The sequence below is a fragment of the Rhinolophus ferrumequinum genome, chromosome 26, assembly GCF_004115265.2.
Source record: "Rhinolophus ferrumequinum isolate MPI-CBG mRhiFer1 chromosome 26, mRhiFer1_v1.p, whole genome shotgun sequence".
Lineage (NCBI taxonomy): Eukaryota > Metazoa > Chordata > Mammalia > Chiroptera > Rhinolophidae > Rhinolophus > Rhinolophus ferrumequinum.
Genome location: NC_046309.1, coordinates 17,877,258 through 17,894,646, shown reverse-complemented (window position 1 = coordinate 17,894,646; position 17,389 = coordinate 17,877,258). Strand labels below are relative to the sequence as shown.

Genomic DNA, 17,389 nt, shown 5'->3' with positions numbered 1-17,389 from the left:
GGCTGCCCTTCTGAGCGCCTGCTGCCTTTGCATTGTGTGGAGTCCTGACAACTCATCTGAATTTCACTGTCGTTTCTTCTGCTCTCCTCACTCGTTTTGTCTTCACTGAATCCCTGTGTCTTTTTCTCTGTTAACTGCTGCCGTGCTCACTTGACTTGCTTTCTTTGCTCATGTTATATACTAACTGTTTTGTCAGCACCTCTATCCATGACTGATTCTATTGGGGATGCGTGGTATTTCAGATAAGCATGTGCTTAAACCATGGCCTAGAGTGAGCCAAAGACCAGCTCTGGGGAGTAAGGGGCCCCCTGACTCCATTCTGTCGCACAGTGAAGACTTGCAGACCTGACCAGTGGGATTCCAACTTGCATACATAAAGGGTGGACGTGTTCCTTTAAGATAAATGAGTAAGTAGGTAGAAATTTCTCTAGCGTCTCCTGCTGATATCTTCCTTCAGTTCCTGGTTTTTCAGGAACTGAACTTGCAGGGCGCTGTCCTCTCTTCCTCAGGGTATTTGACACTCCTTTCTACAAGACGCTGGGGACCTTTACAATAGTTATCTTTCTTTCGCTCCCAATGGAGTTGGGCCTCCATGGAAGAATTTAAAAAGATATTTTGGATACAGAGACGTAACAAGTAAAAAGTAGTTTGCCCAGAAGGTGTACCAGCCGCACAGTCGCCAGGGGCTTTTTGTAAGTTAGGTCTGTGTTCAGTTGCAGTTTCCCTGCTACCTCTTCTGGCCCGCTTGATTAGCTTGTCTTCTTATTCTCATTAGATTCTAACGTTCCTTTCAGTCACCTTTGTGTGTGCTTTCTAATCCCTGGTAACTGGATGGCACAAATGCTCCTTTCTTGTTTGTTGTTTTGTTTGCTTTAATAGCACTTCCCTGCCTTACTCTCCCTTCGTCTTGAATCACATTCTAAGATCCCTTTTGTGCTGACCACACAAGGTCAAGGCCTATGGTTCTGCCCCGTGGGTTTCTGTGACCTGGAAGGGTTGCTTAGAGCTCCATTCACACCATCGCCCCCACAGCTGGCCTCTGCATTTGCGCCACTGGGGAAATCCCAAAGGAAGCCTGCAAGGGCCCACTCATTGCCTGCTGACCTTGTCCCTAGAGCAAGCACCATGTGCACCATAAATACGATGGCTCCGGCCAGGAAGCCATGGTTAGTGCTAGCGTTGTGTCCTTGTGGTGGCTAGACTGCATCTCTCCTACATCTGCAGCTCCAGATTTTGCCAGTTTAGGTTACGGTACTTCTCTGTCTCTTCTGGTTTTCCTCTACCCCCACCCAAAGGTTCTTGAGCTCCAGTAGGACGGCAGGCAGTGTGCAGCTCATTGGCTTGTATTTTCATAGCACAGACACATGCATTGCAGCCCTATGGCACAAGATGCCTGTGATTCCAAAGTGGCAGCTGCTCTGGAAGTTTCTCCCAGGCTTAAAGAAGTTTCCTTCTTTATTTCTCTCTCCTTTTCCTTTCTTTCAGCCTCTCCCCTCTCCTATCTTCCCCAAGCCCTCTCCCTCCCATGTTCCTTTCTCCCTCTCCCTCTGCAAATAAGGCGGATGTTGTTGAGGCCATCTCGAGTGTGGTTGTCCCTCAGCTGCCCACCCTAATGGTTGAGGGCATTGCTTTATTATCTTTTGTCCATGGTTCTTTCAACCCTAAGAGTCCTGTGTGGCCACTTCTGACTTTGTAAATCTCCTCAGAAGTGCAGGGAGATTCCTCTTCTAGAGAATGCTTTTCTTGGGAATAAGAGAGAAATCTATTGTTATAAGGTTGAACATGTTTCTGCGTGAATATTGGAAAGAAATGCTGGAATTTTTTAAAGATTGTATGTCAGCATTTACCACAGTTAGCAGAGATTGTGTTCAAGCACCTCCTTTTACAAATTTAATCCACTTCTTCAACTGAGTTCTGTTCGTTTTGTAAGGTTTTTGCACTGTAGGGGACTACGTTTAAGACATAGTCTCTCACTTCTTTTATTTAGTTGGGGGTATCACGAGAGATTGTTAGGCTTTGGAACTGGCCAGAAGATTACTGGGTACCCTTTCCATGGAATGCCGGGTGCTGACTAGTAAACCATTTGGGGTTACCTGATGCCATGGGGATCTGCTTAGTGTTCACCTCTGTGGAGGAAGATTTTAACTTGTGAAGGCCTGATGGTGGTGCAAATGATTCCTGTTTGTATAGATGTGGCCCCATATGGATTTCTGCCCTGTGAAAGAAATGATTTCAAATGTTACAGTTTCACTCTATAGTTTACAGTTTTGCATCTTTAGCAAATTCATTTCAGCATTCCTTGTTGCCTATGTTTGCTCTTCAGATTTTCCTTTGAATCAGTTGTAATATCTTTCTGGTTCCCTCATTAATTAGTGGGCTCAAGTAAAATTTTGACATGTGTTTGTGTTAATCGAAGTCAGGATTTTACCTGTTTGAAAAATGTCCTTTAAGAGGGGAAGCAATTGCAGAAACAGGAGCAATTACAGAACCATTTATAATTGGGCAATAAAAAAATCGTATAATTATGTGTTTTGGAAATCTTTGTTTTATTGGCTCTTCTATACCTGGAAATAAAGAGTCACGTGGTTGTGAAAGTCCTTTAAAAATAAACAGCTCTAAAGTGAATATGTCGCTCATGGAACTGCCAAACGCCTGGTTCCATGCCTGGACCTTACTTGGTCGACCATTTTGTTCGCCCAACAGGCTTTTGTTTGGGAAAATGCAGGCACCATAGCAGGTTGAGGTAGAGGGAGTGACCCATGGAGCCAGGGCGCAGTGTCCTGACATGTGGTGAGTGTGTCCCAGCTCTGCATTTCAGCACTCGGAGGACATGTATAATCTGGTGACTCGCCCAGAGGTGCAGCACTAAGGGAGACAGCGATTCTTTATTTGTTGCTTGTTATAATAAAACACCTTTCCAAAACAATCAGTAGACTTGATATGTCACTGGAGTGGATGCTATGTTCCAGGAAATTTTCTGCCACAGATTTTTCTAGTCCCTTCTGGCTCCTTGCTTATCTGTGACTTCACACACAGGAGTGCATGCAAATCAGCGCCTTGAGAACAGGGTCCCAGCTTTCATTTAAGTGTCCTGAGATACAATGATTTTTTTTTTTTAACTTTCTGCCTTTGTTAAAAAAAAAAAAAAAGAAAAGAAAGGAGAAAGGAAATTGAAGGAATCCAGGAGCATTTTTAACAAAGTGTCATCTCATTCCAACGAGGTTTGCCTCTAGCAGCATAGATTCTGCTGTGGCTGGTTCTTGTTCTTCACTTTTCTTGCCCATTCTCCGAGTGCATGTGGATATGTGAGTTCTGTGAGTGTTTCATGGGTTCAAATCAGTTAAATGAGCCCGTTATAGGCTGCCCTGAATGAATGTTAGGGTTGCAGTTGATAAAATCCCTGATTCCCAGGTTCAGGTGTATGACTGGGTTATCTCATCTGTCCTCTGGCTGCTGAGTGATGTGATAAAACTTGAAATATTTCTGGCCAGCCCCGGCTTTCTCTCCACTTCACCATGATAATAACACTGCTTAGTCCTGGATTGAACTCATTTTGCCCTGTGGCTATTGCTTATATAAACATCTCAAAGTAAGTCATTTTACTAACATAGACATTCTGCTTACTTGTATTTTAAGGCTTTATTTCGCATGCTTCCAACATATTCCCTACAGAATATGTTGTACAGAATTTGGGGCTCTCCTTGCCGTGTTGATGTCCAGCTAAATATCCTTGAATAGGAACTGTGGGTTGACGGAGCTACCTGATAACTTTGTGCCTCAGTTCCTCAGAAATGGCATTCTCAGGAAGAAATGATAAAATTCTTAACACAGTATCAGATTTGGGAGGTGTCTGAGACTATAAGCTATTACCAAGCTTTGAACCTGGGGGACGACTTAAGTTCTGTTGATAGTCCGTTACTGCAACGTGTCCGGATATGTCATCCACTGTAGAGGCTGTTGATTTTCTTCTGCATCCCATTCAGTCTATCCACGATTTCAAGTTCTCGGTTCCGACGACTACATGATTAAGTAGCTATTTTGGAGTAGCATTTCTTCTTCTTGGATGGCCGACTCTTCCAGGTCCTTTCCCTTCTCACAGGCAGTTTGCCCTTTTTATCCTCACTGCCTCCGGTGAGGCCTTTCTTCAGCGTTGACGTGAGTACTTATTACCATGATGTTACACTTATCGATGTATTACTGATTGGTGACTGTTCTCAAGTTGACATGTGTGCACTGGTGTTCCTTACTAGATCCTAAACTGAGAAAGGGGCATCTTTTTCGTATCTCTTCAGAGCCTAGTTTAGATTTGATTTGCCAGGTGATGACCTAAAGCAGTATGATACTATTTGGAAAAACTGTGCCCCTGGGCTAACTGTGCTGGTGGTAACTAAAGCGGACAGGCTAGTAGAAGCACGCTGCAGAAAGGGTGCCTGTTTTCTACAGTATACTTGTAATAGCAGTATGGAGTCACGGTTGGTAGCACGGGCTGCGATATCAGATCACCCAAGTTCAAGTTCTTGCTCCATTGCTTATTACTCTGTCTCCTTGAGGAAGTTCTTTATCCTCTCCGTGCCACAGTCTTCCCTTCTGTCAAATGAATAAGAATGACACTTACCTCGTTAGGTTTGTGGTGTGATGGAATGAGTTAATGCATGCAAAGTATTTGTAACAGTTGACATAAGAAGAGCTCAGCAGAGAGCAGTGGTTCATATGACGGTGATGAGTATTAAATCGCCAAGCACATAGGAAGTCCTCTATAAATGACAACTGCCATCGTCATCATCAGTCGTATTTGTATTCCAAACTCTTTATTCAAGTCCCAAATCATACTCCTCCTTCTGCTGAGTTCTTTTACCTACCGCCTCTGTTCTCTCACTTGATATTTAACATGCGCTATCTGGCTTGTGTTTGAAATGCATTTTTCATGTTGAGTCGGTAGATGAGTGATCAAACAGTAAGTATCGAGAGCTTATTATATGCCAGACACAATGCTGGGTGTTGAGGATATAACATTAAAACGAGACATAATGTAGTCCTTAGGGCATATATAATTCAGTATATAATTACCGTTGTGATGGCAGGACAGAGTCCTGTGAGAGTATATACGCGCGGCCATAGCTTATTCCACATGGTCAGAGAAAGTCTTTTAAGTGATTTTAAAATGAGTCCTAAAGAAGGAGGTAGTTGAAGACCTTGTTCAGGGATGAGAGGTAAAACTATGTACCGGAAGGGCCTAAGCTGAAAAGGCGCTTGGATTCAAAGGCCAGGCCAGTATTGCTGTAAAGTGAGGCTAGTGGAAATAGGGCAACAAATGATTGAACCATTGACACTTTGCAGTCCTTGATGAGGATTATGGTGCAAGCCTAACATCAGCATAGTATCATATGGTGGAAACCTATCATTCACATGTGTATGGCATTCTGGGTACTTTCTATTAAATCAATTTCTGAGCCCAAACGTGGGGCTCTTTACATCATGCTGCTTGCTTTACTAGGAAAACATTTTTCTTCTTCTTACATCTTGCTAACGTATGAGTTTTGCTTTCTACCTATTGTCCACACTCTTTTTGGCTCTGAACTATAATTATCTAAGTTAAACTTTCATTCCTTAGGAAAAGGCTACTGCGTTTGATGTCACCAGTGCCATAAAGCACTGTGCTTAGATGCTGATTTTGAAGGAATCATGGAGCAAATTTCACATCCAGTTTCAAGTGGGGATGTTTGCCAAATCAGTTTACAGATTTTACTACAGTGTCCATAATAATTATCTGTCTCGAAATATTCAGAACAATTATAAAGAACTAATTTACTCTAAAGAATGTAGAATTTGACTCTAGAAAACTATAGAGACAGTTATCTGACATGAATAACGTGTAAGTTTATCTGTGCAAAGCTGAATCAGCACTAAATGTTCATCTATTTTCTTGTAAAAACAAAAACTTACACTTTTTTTACCACAAATTTTCTGTGAAAAGTTTTATTTTTAAATGCATCAAATATAAATAGCCAAAAGAAGAAAATAAAACCATCTGAAATTTTTCAATAAAAATACGTCAACTCACCAAAATGTGGGTTTTCTTTTATTCTGTTTTTCATTTTTCTCCACCCCCCTTTTTTAAGTGGTACAAGCTTTTTTCATGATAGGAACTTTCTCTGTTTTATTCTTAACTACACAGTTTTAATCAGCTGGCTATTGTTGGATAGTCAGGTTATTTGGATTGTTTTTTCCTTTCATAAACAACATTGATTCCTTTAGGTAATTCAAAGTCTGTAATTATTTTCTTAGAACAATTCCATAAGGTGTATATGCCAAAGGATAACACAGTTTGTTTGTTTTTTTAACATCATCATTCTATAAATCTTTATTGAATAAAATGTTAGGTTTTTAGTTTGATGTATTTGTTGTTCTTCAAAACACTGACCACCTTCTGTCTTCGTTAATAATAAAATTTTACTTTAATGGTTATCATTTTTCTTCATTTCTCAAAAACTAGAACATTCTCTTCCAAATTTTATAATCTATTTTTATTAACTCTTTAAAAATGTAGGGCTTTAAAAAGACCAATTAGACATAATGAAACTTTTATATAGAATTTATTGGACCTAAATTGGTATGACTGCAGGCAAAGATGAATGTTCATAGTACTTTTAGGGGGTGTTGGAATTATTTTAGTCACCTAACCTTTTATAATTATTTGGATTTTTTATTTTTTGTCACAGGTTGCTTGCTGATATTTTTTCTTTCCTCATTTTCTGAAGTTGTGTTCTTGTCTCAGGTGGGACAGAGGTTAGCATGACATTAATTTCCTTGCCCTTGAGTTCTTGATTTGCCCATGAAATGAAACTTGTGCTTCATCAGACCGTCTTTGAAATTCTTTACTCCGCACATATTATTTTAATTATCTCCCAAGCCATTTTCTACTTCTGTAAGAAATTCTTACTTCTTGCCTATAGAGATCTTGGAAGTGATAAAATTCGATCTAAAACTTTTAAAGAAAAAAATAGTATTTCAAACTTTTAGTTATTTTTTAAACATAGCCTTATGATCGATATCCAGACCAGCAGACTCCTCTTTATGTGCTTTCTTCCATGTTCTTACTGTCACCATGTGGAAGCTATGTTTTTAGACCAGTCTTGTATCCTTTTCCCAGAAATGTTCGAGATGTCTATTGTGGTAGTCATGCACTGCTTCCCAATGGGGATACGTGCTGAGAAATGTGCCATTAGGCCACTTTGTTGTGCAAGCATCACAGAGGCACTTACACAAACCTGGATGGTGCAGCCTGCTGCACACCTGGCCTATGTGATCTAGCCTGTTTCTCCCAGGCTACAAACCTGGACAGCATGGTACTGTACTGAATATTGTAAGCAATGGTAACACAGGGTAAGTAGTTGTATATCTAAACATATAGAAAAATACGATATGAAAGATAAAAAGTGGTATACCTATATAGGACGCTTACCAGGAACGGAGCCTGCAGGATTAGAAATTGCTCTGAGTGCGTCTGTGAGTGAGTAATGAGTGAATGTGAAGGCTTAGGCCATGATGGTACACAACTGTAGACTTATAATCACTGTGTGCTTAGGCTATACTGAATTTATAAAACATGAGATTAAATCAAGCGCAAGAGAAAATGATGCAATCAAGAAAACGGTAAGCACAAGTTGTCTGAGGCTACTGCTGGCATAATACAACATACTGCTTTACGGCAAACTCTCTTTATGATAAGTAGAAAGAGAGTACTCTAACGTGATGATAAAAAGCATGGTGTAGTAAATACACATACCAGTGAGTAGTCGTTTGTTATCGTTATCAAGCATTGCGTGCTGTACCTAACCGTACGTGCTGTACTTTTACACGACTGGCGGCCCAGTGGGCGTGTTTACATCAGCATCACCACAAACACGTGAGGAATGTTGAGACGGCCACAATGTCACCAGGCCACAGGAATTGTTCAGCTCCATTTTAATCTTATGGGAAACACTGTCATCTGTGCTGCTTGGCGTTGACCAAAACGTCATCATGTGGTACCTGACGTTCCCGTAAAGATTTATCATTTGATTCTTAGAAAAGTAACCGCATAGTTTTTAAATAGTCTGTTTCTGCCATCATTGGTTGTGTTTACCAGTTTAAGATAGAAATGCCCCCTATATTTTCTTATCAAAGTAATGATTTCTTTGCTGTAAATTAGATGTGTATAATTTGGATAAATCACTTGTTTTTAGAGGAATATGTACCATGAAAATAATTGGAAGGTATGCCTTCGGTACATTCAGCTCCTCTATATATCTGTTCGCTTACAAATTGGTAATACTGAACCACTGTCTCCTTTGTCTGTGTTTTTGAGTAGTTACAATTTAGTTTCATAACAAAATAAGTTTTCTTCATATAATAACTAAAGTAGTCAGTGGTATCCAAAAACATAGTGTATAACTATGCTGCTGGATAATGAAAGGAATTTATCTGTTGTATTCAAAGTACTCATAGGATAGTCTTTCTGCTGAAGAAAACTACAAAAGCCATTCAAGTATTTATTTACCTGACCTTAGAGAGATAAAACATTTTCTCCATGAAATAGGGATGGGGTGATTTTTTGAAAAAGGAAAGGGGAGTAAACCCAGAAAGCGGAAGGCATGGACCTAGAAATAGAATCCAGAACAGGATGTTCAGGGAACTTCAGGGTCTTGGTGGAAGGATTGTGCAGCAGGCCTCCGACGCCACCTCAGCAGGACGGTGGGCGCTCCCGGAAGGGCTGCGATCTACACAGCCACAATTTTATAAACATTCAGTATCAATCAAAGGAAAAATTGTAATACTCTGTTGGGAACTTAGAGAGTGGAGAAATGGGAAAAGGGACCTTTCGGGGTGAAGTAGGGGGTGGGAAGAGGTGGGGTTTATTTGTGGAAATGTTTCTGCTTCCCACAAATTCCGAGCCCTAACTTTCCGATGGTTCTGTGGATAAGCAGACCTGAGGAAGGACTCCCCGAGCACTGCATAGGTGGACTGCACACCGGAAACGAGTTAGAGAAAAGATTGACTATAAGAAGGGAGCGAGCTTGGATATTGATACTTTCTTGTAACTAGGTACCTACTTCTACCCTTTTATATGAGGCATACACATACCATCTCTGTGCTTTCCATGCTAAACTTACAGCACAGAAAAGAGTCTTATAGAATAAGCCAAGGGCATTGTATTTCCTGTTGATAATAAAATGCCCATTTTCCCACTAAAGTGCAGTGACTTCATTTCTAAAGGTTAAATTGAATGGTTCGCATAGCATAATTTCAGCTGGTTAAATTTGGGGAACTGAAAGTTATTCAATAAAAGAATAATCTCTGAGCCTATGTAGAATTTTCATTTGATTAAGAGTTGGAAATTATTCACATTCAGCCATATCACATGATTTTATTTCATAGACAAGCAACATCAATAGACATATGTCCTCAGTAGCATTTTTCCTTCTCTGTGTAGCCAGTTGAGGACTGCATCTTGCTTTCCTTTAGCAGTACTCTAAGAATCGATACTTTCTTTTGGAAACTGATAAAAAAAATTTATTTCTATGCTCTTCTAACTCTATGATTTCTCATCTAAACCATTTTCTGCTTGAATTTTTAAAATACTTTAATGCATTGACCAGCTAATGAGATTAAAGTAGTTTATCTAAAGCATGATTTACTGAGTGCTTAGTTTTGAACTTGTTATTCTCTCTGAGCCATTTACAAATTAGTCGACTAGGGAAAAAAGTGTTCTTAAGCTAAAAGTTAAAATAGTGCATATTCTACTTATCCAGGCTAAAATTTTTTGTTTTATCTTTTAAATATAGGCATAATTTATACAGTAAACTATTGTTTTTAATATGCAGTTCTGTGAGTTTTGATAAACATGGGCACGCTGAGAGCCGTGAACCCATGGAACCGTCACCACAGTCAAGATCATACAACTGCGGGCTCTTCCCCCCCAGTGCCTCCGTCTCCTTGGAGCCCACCCCCAGCCCTTCCCTGAGTTCCTGGCAACCACTGGTCTGTTTTCTGTCCGTGCAGTTTAACCCTGGCCAGGGTGGCATGTTAGTGGAATCGTGCACTTGAGATGCGTCCCTGTCGTTGCGTACGTCCTTTTCACCGCGTGCACCACAGCACTCCATTGTGCGATGTGCACGCTCTGCTTGTCCATCACCTGGCTGCTGAGGGAGAGGTAGGTTATGTCCAGTTTGGGGTGAGTATGATGAATTCTAGGCCGTATTCTAGGGGTCCCTAATCTGTCTGTCAGTTGGATTGCCCTGATCGTCAGTCAGAAGGCTGCTTTTTGCCTATTTTCATCCTAAGCACAGGGTTGTCTCTTTTCTTAGCATTCACCACGTCCTGCTCCCTTTTCTCCGTGTTGTACCTTGTGAAAAGGAACTAGATGGTGAGCAAGAGCAGCCAAATGAAAATATTTATAGACGCCTGTCCTTTGCAGGGCTCCTGAGCGCAAACGTATTCTTAAAGTGTTGGCAGATTGACGTTCTCTTCGAGTCTGACTGCACAGAAAGGTTTCCCTCCGCACTTGGAACATGAAGCCGCCTGCACTCGCCCGGACGTGCTCTGCAGCTTCCTGCTTCCTTCCCATTTGGGAAGCAGACCGTGCCAACTCCTTCTGCCCTCGGTCTGTCCTTACCGTGCAAGTTTGGAAACTTTGCTTAGCCAAGCATCCTGCCTTAATAATTGATAAAGAAGTAGAGTTAGGAGAGAAAATGGAAGGTTCTGTTCTGTGTTGAGGGTGCCAGCCTCCCGAGAATCAGGGCTTTCTTCTCACTCAGCGCTCCTACGACTGTCCTCCTGACTCACTCTCAGGAGTGGAGCCCAGAGCCTGAGACATGGTTTCTCCTTCGCTCGGACGTGTTGGAGGCCTGAGCGAGCTGCTGTGCCAATGAAGTAAACAGCACGAGAAATTGTCAACTGGAGACAGCATTTAATGAAAGATTGTTGATGGCCTAGCTTCAGCAGCTTTGTTTGTTTGTTTATTCGTTTACTTACGATTTTATTTGATTTTCAGTCAGGGTATTTTTCTTCAGGGTTCTCTCGTGTGTTCACTCATTCCTGTTAAACTCACATCTCACTGAAGTTTGTGCCCCCCTCACACACACCTCACCATGAAACATTGATAACCAGCCAGGCAAGATTGGTTTCAAATGGTTTATTGCTTTGTTTATTTTTGTTGGAGCTGGAGAGGATTCCCAAGTGTCTCCCCCAGGGTCCCATTTATATCAAGAGATTATCATGCTGTACAGCTGATTCCTCAGAGAGAATCATAACCTCATTTTGTGAATTAAAACATGCCCGGCCGCAGTGCCTGTGCTATGGGAAGGAGGAAGAGCGTGGCGTGGCGGATGACAGCTGTGCCGTTCGGTAGAGGGTGTACTTCTGATTTGTCTTCCTCATAGTTGCAGAAATAATTCTCCTGGTCTGGAGAGCCCGGCAAAGATAGAAGACTATAGCGGTGAGTTATCACAGTGCACCCTAAAATGAGAGTGTGTTTGCTTCAGCGTTCTTAGCCATCAGTTCTGATCGCCACGCTCTTTGTTTTCTCTGTGTCTGTACTCTTGTGCACACACATTTTGCTCCTTCTGTATTAAGATTTGTAGGACCTACGCGGCACTGTGCTCTGGAGTCCTTTAGCCTCAGGCCAGCCCTGGAGAGACAGGAGAGTCAGCTCCCGATGGGGAGAAACCCTCCCCGTGTGCTGGGTGGGGCAGTCCAGGGCATGGCTGTGCCTCCAGGAAGCTTCTCGGGTTTGGTGGACCTCTTTGCAGTTCCGTTTCTCAAGTGTGTTGGCGTATTCCCGTGGTGCCATACATAATAAGCTCTACATGTATTTGTTTTTAGTTCTTTTTCTTATGATGTTAATCAAAGAGTGATTGTGATGATGGGAACTAATTAGTGAGCTTCATTATTAACAGTTCCCATTTGAGACTCGCCCATGATAATCCTGAGTGGTTAATTGTTAACTAATAGGTTTACTTTGATTCCCATTTCCCAGTGCTTTTTTGTGTGTGGTGACGTTCTCTTCCCACCATTCTTTACTGTGTTCCCGCCGACTACATTGCGTATTTTCAGTGGGAAAAAAATCATGGAAATCGCTTCGCTAACACCGTGTGCAAACTAACAGCCTAAAACTCTGCTCCCACAATTCACGAAACGTTGATTTACATGGGTTCTGCTCTTCTGCAAGGCAGTGACCTGGTTGTCTGTGGGTGCTATGGCTCTGTCCTGTGCCTACTCTACGAGCATTCTGCTTCCCCTGCGCTCCCCCAGCCCCACTGTTCCCGCTCTCCCAAACTTGGTCGTTCAGGGTACTAAATAATTGTAAACATGTATTTGCTTACACAGCAAGATACTTTGTAGAAATAAGTTGCAGTCTGACTACTGAAGGGGCATCTCTTACAGGTGTTGATACAGGTACCCACGTTTGGAAGAGGTGTGACCTGACAAGCCAGGTGGGAGGGCAGAGTAGGAACGCATAAAGTGTCTTTATTAACCTTCTCCTCTCTCGATGGTCGAAGGACCATCCTGCCAGTCGTCAGTCATTCAAACTCCCGCTCCTATAAGTTTGAGGTATAGATATTAACATCCTTTCAAATGAAGTCACCCCAGGCACATTTGTTGCATCATTACTTTCTCAATTTCAAGGTGCATTGAGGAGGCAGAAACATTCCTTAAAGAGATGCCATCCACAATAGCAGGTTAAATGTAGCTAATGTATCCTTAAATTAGCTTTCCGAGCAGTACAGGAAAACACTTCCGTATGGTTTGTTTTGGAGCACAGGTAATGTGAAAACTACCAGTGCAACAAAAAAGACTTATCTGCTCAGAAGTACAGTTGCTTCTTAATTATTTACACCAGTGGAGGGAAGTATTGGGATAAAAAACAAAACTATGACTAATTTATCTACTCGGATTCTCAAAGCCTTGAGCCAATGTAGTAACTTAACTATGGCAGATAGATTCCCAGGCCACCTGTAAATAAGCCACAGCACAGAAAACCCGGGGCTGACAGTCTCTGCAACTAGACTTAGAAGCCAGAATGTGTGATATTTAATAGTCTTACCGTGAAATGAAAGTTGTCATAAATGTTATCTCTTTAAATCCGAGGCCTTTACTTTCATTTTTCAAAATACATTTTGGAGTTCTAAAGTTACAAAGAAATCCTTCATTGCACTCCGTCTCCTGTAGGTCCTCCTTCAGAATTACTAGAAGAGAGTTCCTGGATTGGAACTTTACAACTTTACCGTCCTTAAGATCCACCTGGCATCTCAACTCCTCAGTAGGGCCTCACCTGGTCCCTGTCATACTGTTTCTCATCATCGGGTTTTCTCTTACTTACCTCTTGCTGTCACCCAGTAATGAGGGTAAGAGAACGGAGCACATTGCTGTACTTGCAGCAGGTCCTTGGAAGGCACGTCATTTCAATGCAACCAAAACTCCTAACGTGAATCATTTCCGTAGCTAAACAGGCAGGGAATGCTGCCAGGTTACTTCTCCTGAAGGAATTGCCCAGTTGGCCTTACCGGTCTTTTCATGTGAGCCACTGAAACAAATATTAAAGGTTTCAAGAATTTTTGGAACATGTCAAGGAAGCACTTGAGATGACACGGAAAGACAGACACCATTGTCTGCCTGTGGCTGAGATTTGAAAGAGCTGACATCTTTTGGTGATTACATTCAATTTGATTGACTTCATAAAAATTTTTTATTCCCCAAACCCTATCGACTTGGATGCAATTTCCATCTCTTTCCTTAACGGATGGTCTGTAAGCATATCATCTTCAAGCTTTGGAACACTCCCTTCAAGGAGAGGGCGCGCCATGTGCTATCTCACCATTTTGCCTCTGGAAATAAAACTGGCCAGTTCTGGTAGGCCTTGAAAATTTGCTGTCATGCCTTCAGGTGTCATAGTTGGCTTTCACTTCTAATCTTCGTCATCGTCAATGGCATGTCCCATTCTCCTTTCTGTCTTCCCAGATGTTATTTCTGGAAGAGGACTATTAAGTTGTAGGTTGAGACTTAGGAGGAGTCAGGGACATCAATTGATTTGTGTGTGTATGTGTGTGTATGTGTGTGTGTGTGTGTTATAATTACATGGCTTTTGAATTATTATTACATTTGCCTCTCCTTGATAAGTCTGAGTAAGTACAGTTGACCCTTGAACTATGCGGGGCTTGGGTGCTGACCCCCTGTGCAGTCGAAAATCCATGTATAACACTTGACTCCCTAATAGCCTACTGTTGACCAGAGTACTTACTGACAATATAAACAGTCGATTAACACATATTTTATATATGTATTACATACTGTATTCTTACAATAAAGTAGGCTAAAGAGAAAATGTTATGAAAATAATCATAAGGGAGAGAAAATACATTTTTTAATACTGTACTTATTTATGGGGAAAAATCCACGTGTAAGTGGACCCATGCAGTTCAAAGCCATGTTGGTCAAAGCGCAACTGTATCTCTCTTGATAAAGTAGGTGATTGTTTAGCAAAGTAGGACAAGTCTGCTACAACTTCCTTTTTGTTACTAACATTAAGCGCTTACCGGTGTGTGTATGCTGTCTGTCATTATTCCTATAAGTGTCTTTTCTCCCAGATGGATACGTCCAGAAGACAGTGATGAGCAAAACTCTGTTTGTGAAAAATATAGATTAGCGCAGTCTTAGGGGAAAAGGCCTTCTGTTCAGAGACGTTAAGTTGCCTCATGATTTGCAATGATCAATTGGATAATTGTTGTTGTCTTACTGGCTCAGCTCATGAATAACGTCCCAGATTTAGACTAGTATGGCAAAGGGGTTTTAATCAGGTAGCACTTTCTTTCCCATGGAGCATTTGTCTTGCTTGACTGTTCTGGACTGCAGCCAGCCACCAGAAAGGCCTTTTCCCACTGTGTATGTGTAGTGGAATGTGTGTTGTTAAGTGATCATTGGACGGAAGCTCATTGTGCCGTTAGCTTTTACCAATGTGCCATCAGAGAATGGACGACTGTCTCTCCTTTCCTCTGAGAATCTGTTTGAAGGAAAGGATGAATCTCATTACTATAAATATTGATTTTATCCCAGCCTACCCCTTTGGCTGCTGTGAAAACGCGCAAATACTCAGGGCTTGCTACATTTTCGTTATCTACTGTGCATTAATTCAGATACAATAGGTGTGTTGCTAGAAGCAGAGTCTCAAGGACGAGCCTGGCGTAGTGCTGGTGTCACGGGCATCAGGAAGGTGTGCAGAGGTCCTCCGTGGGAGTTTACAGGTCTGCTGACAGGGCTGAAAACCCTGGCAATTCTGACATCCAGTGACTATGCCCCGAACACGGCAGTGTGATACTTTGATGCTTGCTCACTTTGTCATCTGTTTAAGCAGCTTGAGAGACTGAAAGAATGGGAAGGCTCGTAGCTCTTCCGTGGCTTAGAGCTCTCAGGTTCGAAATGTCCATAGTCTGGTGCTCTCAAGGATAGAATGCGTGTACTTTGTGTGGATGCGTGAAAAAGTTTAAAAAGTGCTATGTGGTTGCATACATTTTTATTATTTCTGTAACTATTCATACTGGCGTGATGTGGGATTGGCCCCATGGAGCTCGTCCTGCTGTTCCCAGCTTCGCAGACTGGGAACAGGAGCAGCGTGCCCGGGTCCCAGCTCATCCCTGAAAAGCTCGTAGAGCAGGGCTCGCGGTACCGGTGCCCAAAGTGAGCTGTGTTCTTTTTGTCATTGAGAAGCGGCGTACGTAACCTGCTGAAGATGGAAGATGAGCTGCTTTGGGCTTCCTGGGGAAAAGTTTTAGGGCTGTGTCACACAGCCTGGGAGTCACGTCTTTTTAAAAGGGTAATTGACCTCCACAGAAGGTTAGTATTAGTCTTCTCCTCTCAAGTTCACATAGAAAGGAGGGGAGAGCTCTTTTTCCTGTCCCTAGAAAAGGAGTGACATTCTCATTTCAAAATACCTTCTTAACTTGTATGTCCACTGATTGCTTAGTAACTGAACAGAGGGAGGCAGAGAGCCAATGGAAATGTTCTGGAAAACTTTTGATTAATGATATGTGTTCTGTGCAAGTCACATGGATGGATATCTTGTCTATGTCATGATTTTAGAAATGTCTAATTTCATAGGGTTACTTGCCTAGCTTCCTATGGTCTGCTAGACTGTCTCCTAAACAGAGAGAAAGGAACATTTGCCTGGATCCTGTTACTTTTCTAAGGGTTCTCTTCTTTCCTCCACTAGGATACCCAAAAAGCAAAGCAGTTCCTGCCCTTTCTCCAGCGGGCAGGTCGTTCTGAAGCTGTGGTGGAATACGTCTTCAGCGGTTCTCGGCTCAAGCTCTACTTGCCAAAGGAAACTTGCCTTATCACCTTCTTGCTCGCAGGTAGGTCTTCCATGTTATGTGTTACTCTGAAAATTCTTCTCAGATCTCAGAAGTGATCTCTGGAGGCCACACGCCCTTTCCCCTGTGTTTTAGGTAGGACCTGTTGCCCATCTCGGTGCTTTCCTCTCTAATTGAGATTCGAACACAAAATTTCTAGATCTGGTCCCTGTGTCACTACAGACCCAACACTGGGCCCTCTTCCCGCTCCCATCTGCCTCCCATCCCAGGACATAGGAGTAGAGTTGCTTAAAAGGTAGCACGCATCCTCACAGCCTGATGGAAGGGAATTCCAGACATAGAAAAATATTAACGATGGAATTCTCGCAGTTGGCAGCTCCTGTTGGGGACAGACCCCCCCCCTGCTGGGTTGGTCATGGGCAGGGCTGAACCACTTTGCCCTCATAGTTCCCAGGTGGTGCCGATTGTCTCTTTTTTTTTATTCTTTTCAAATGTCATTAGGATCCAAATCCTTTATGGAACCCCAGACATGACATTACCTTCCCAGCCTCCGGCATCTTTGGTGTTTCTCCGTTGCACTAAGGTTGGCATGCTAGGGCAAGCCTTCCTTTCTTTGCTGACAGAATGTACATCCCTCTTATCCTGTCCTTTCTAACAGCTTAAGATTTCCCAAGCCAGCAAGACTACGTATGAACTGCTCTTCGAGCAGTTTATGTTTATGTATTCAAGGAGCAAATTGCTTCATTTCTTCCCCACTGCCAAATGGTAGTTATTTATTTCCAGTCAGGACTTCGCAGAAATGGTAGTCTTGGAGAGAAAGTGTCATTTTACTCCAGCACCCACCCCTGTACGCACAAATCTTCACTCACTCACAAAGGACATATTCGCTATGCCCTCCCAGCGCACACGGCCTCGTCTGAGGCTGTCCTGTTGCCTCAGCACTTGTGTCTTGCATTCTTGACTAGAATTTGCTGTGGGGGAGGAGAAACGGGAGTCATGTTTATTGTCCCCTGCCAGATTGCCTCTGCCTCCTTCTAGAAGGCACT

At 42.4% G+C, this 17,389-nt stretch overlaps 1 protein-coding gene across 1 annotated transcript in view; it reads left to right on the top strand.

The window, feature by feature from the left end:
* Positions 1-17,389, top strand: part of SND1 (staphylococcal nuclease and tudor domain containing 1) — a 410,758-nt gene that overhangs the window by 249,877 nt on the left and 143,492 nt on the right. Inside the window, exon 15 of the mRNA XM_033098795.1 lies at positions 16,244-16,385. Within this exon, the coding sequence (XP_032954686.1) occupies positions 16,244-16,385 (142 nt within the window). The remainder of the gene's footprint in view (positions 1-16,243; positions 16,386-17,389) is intronic.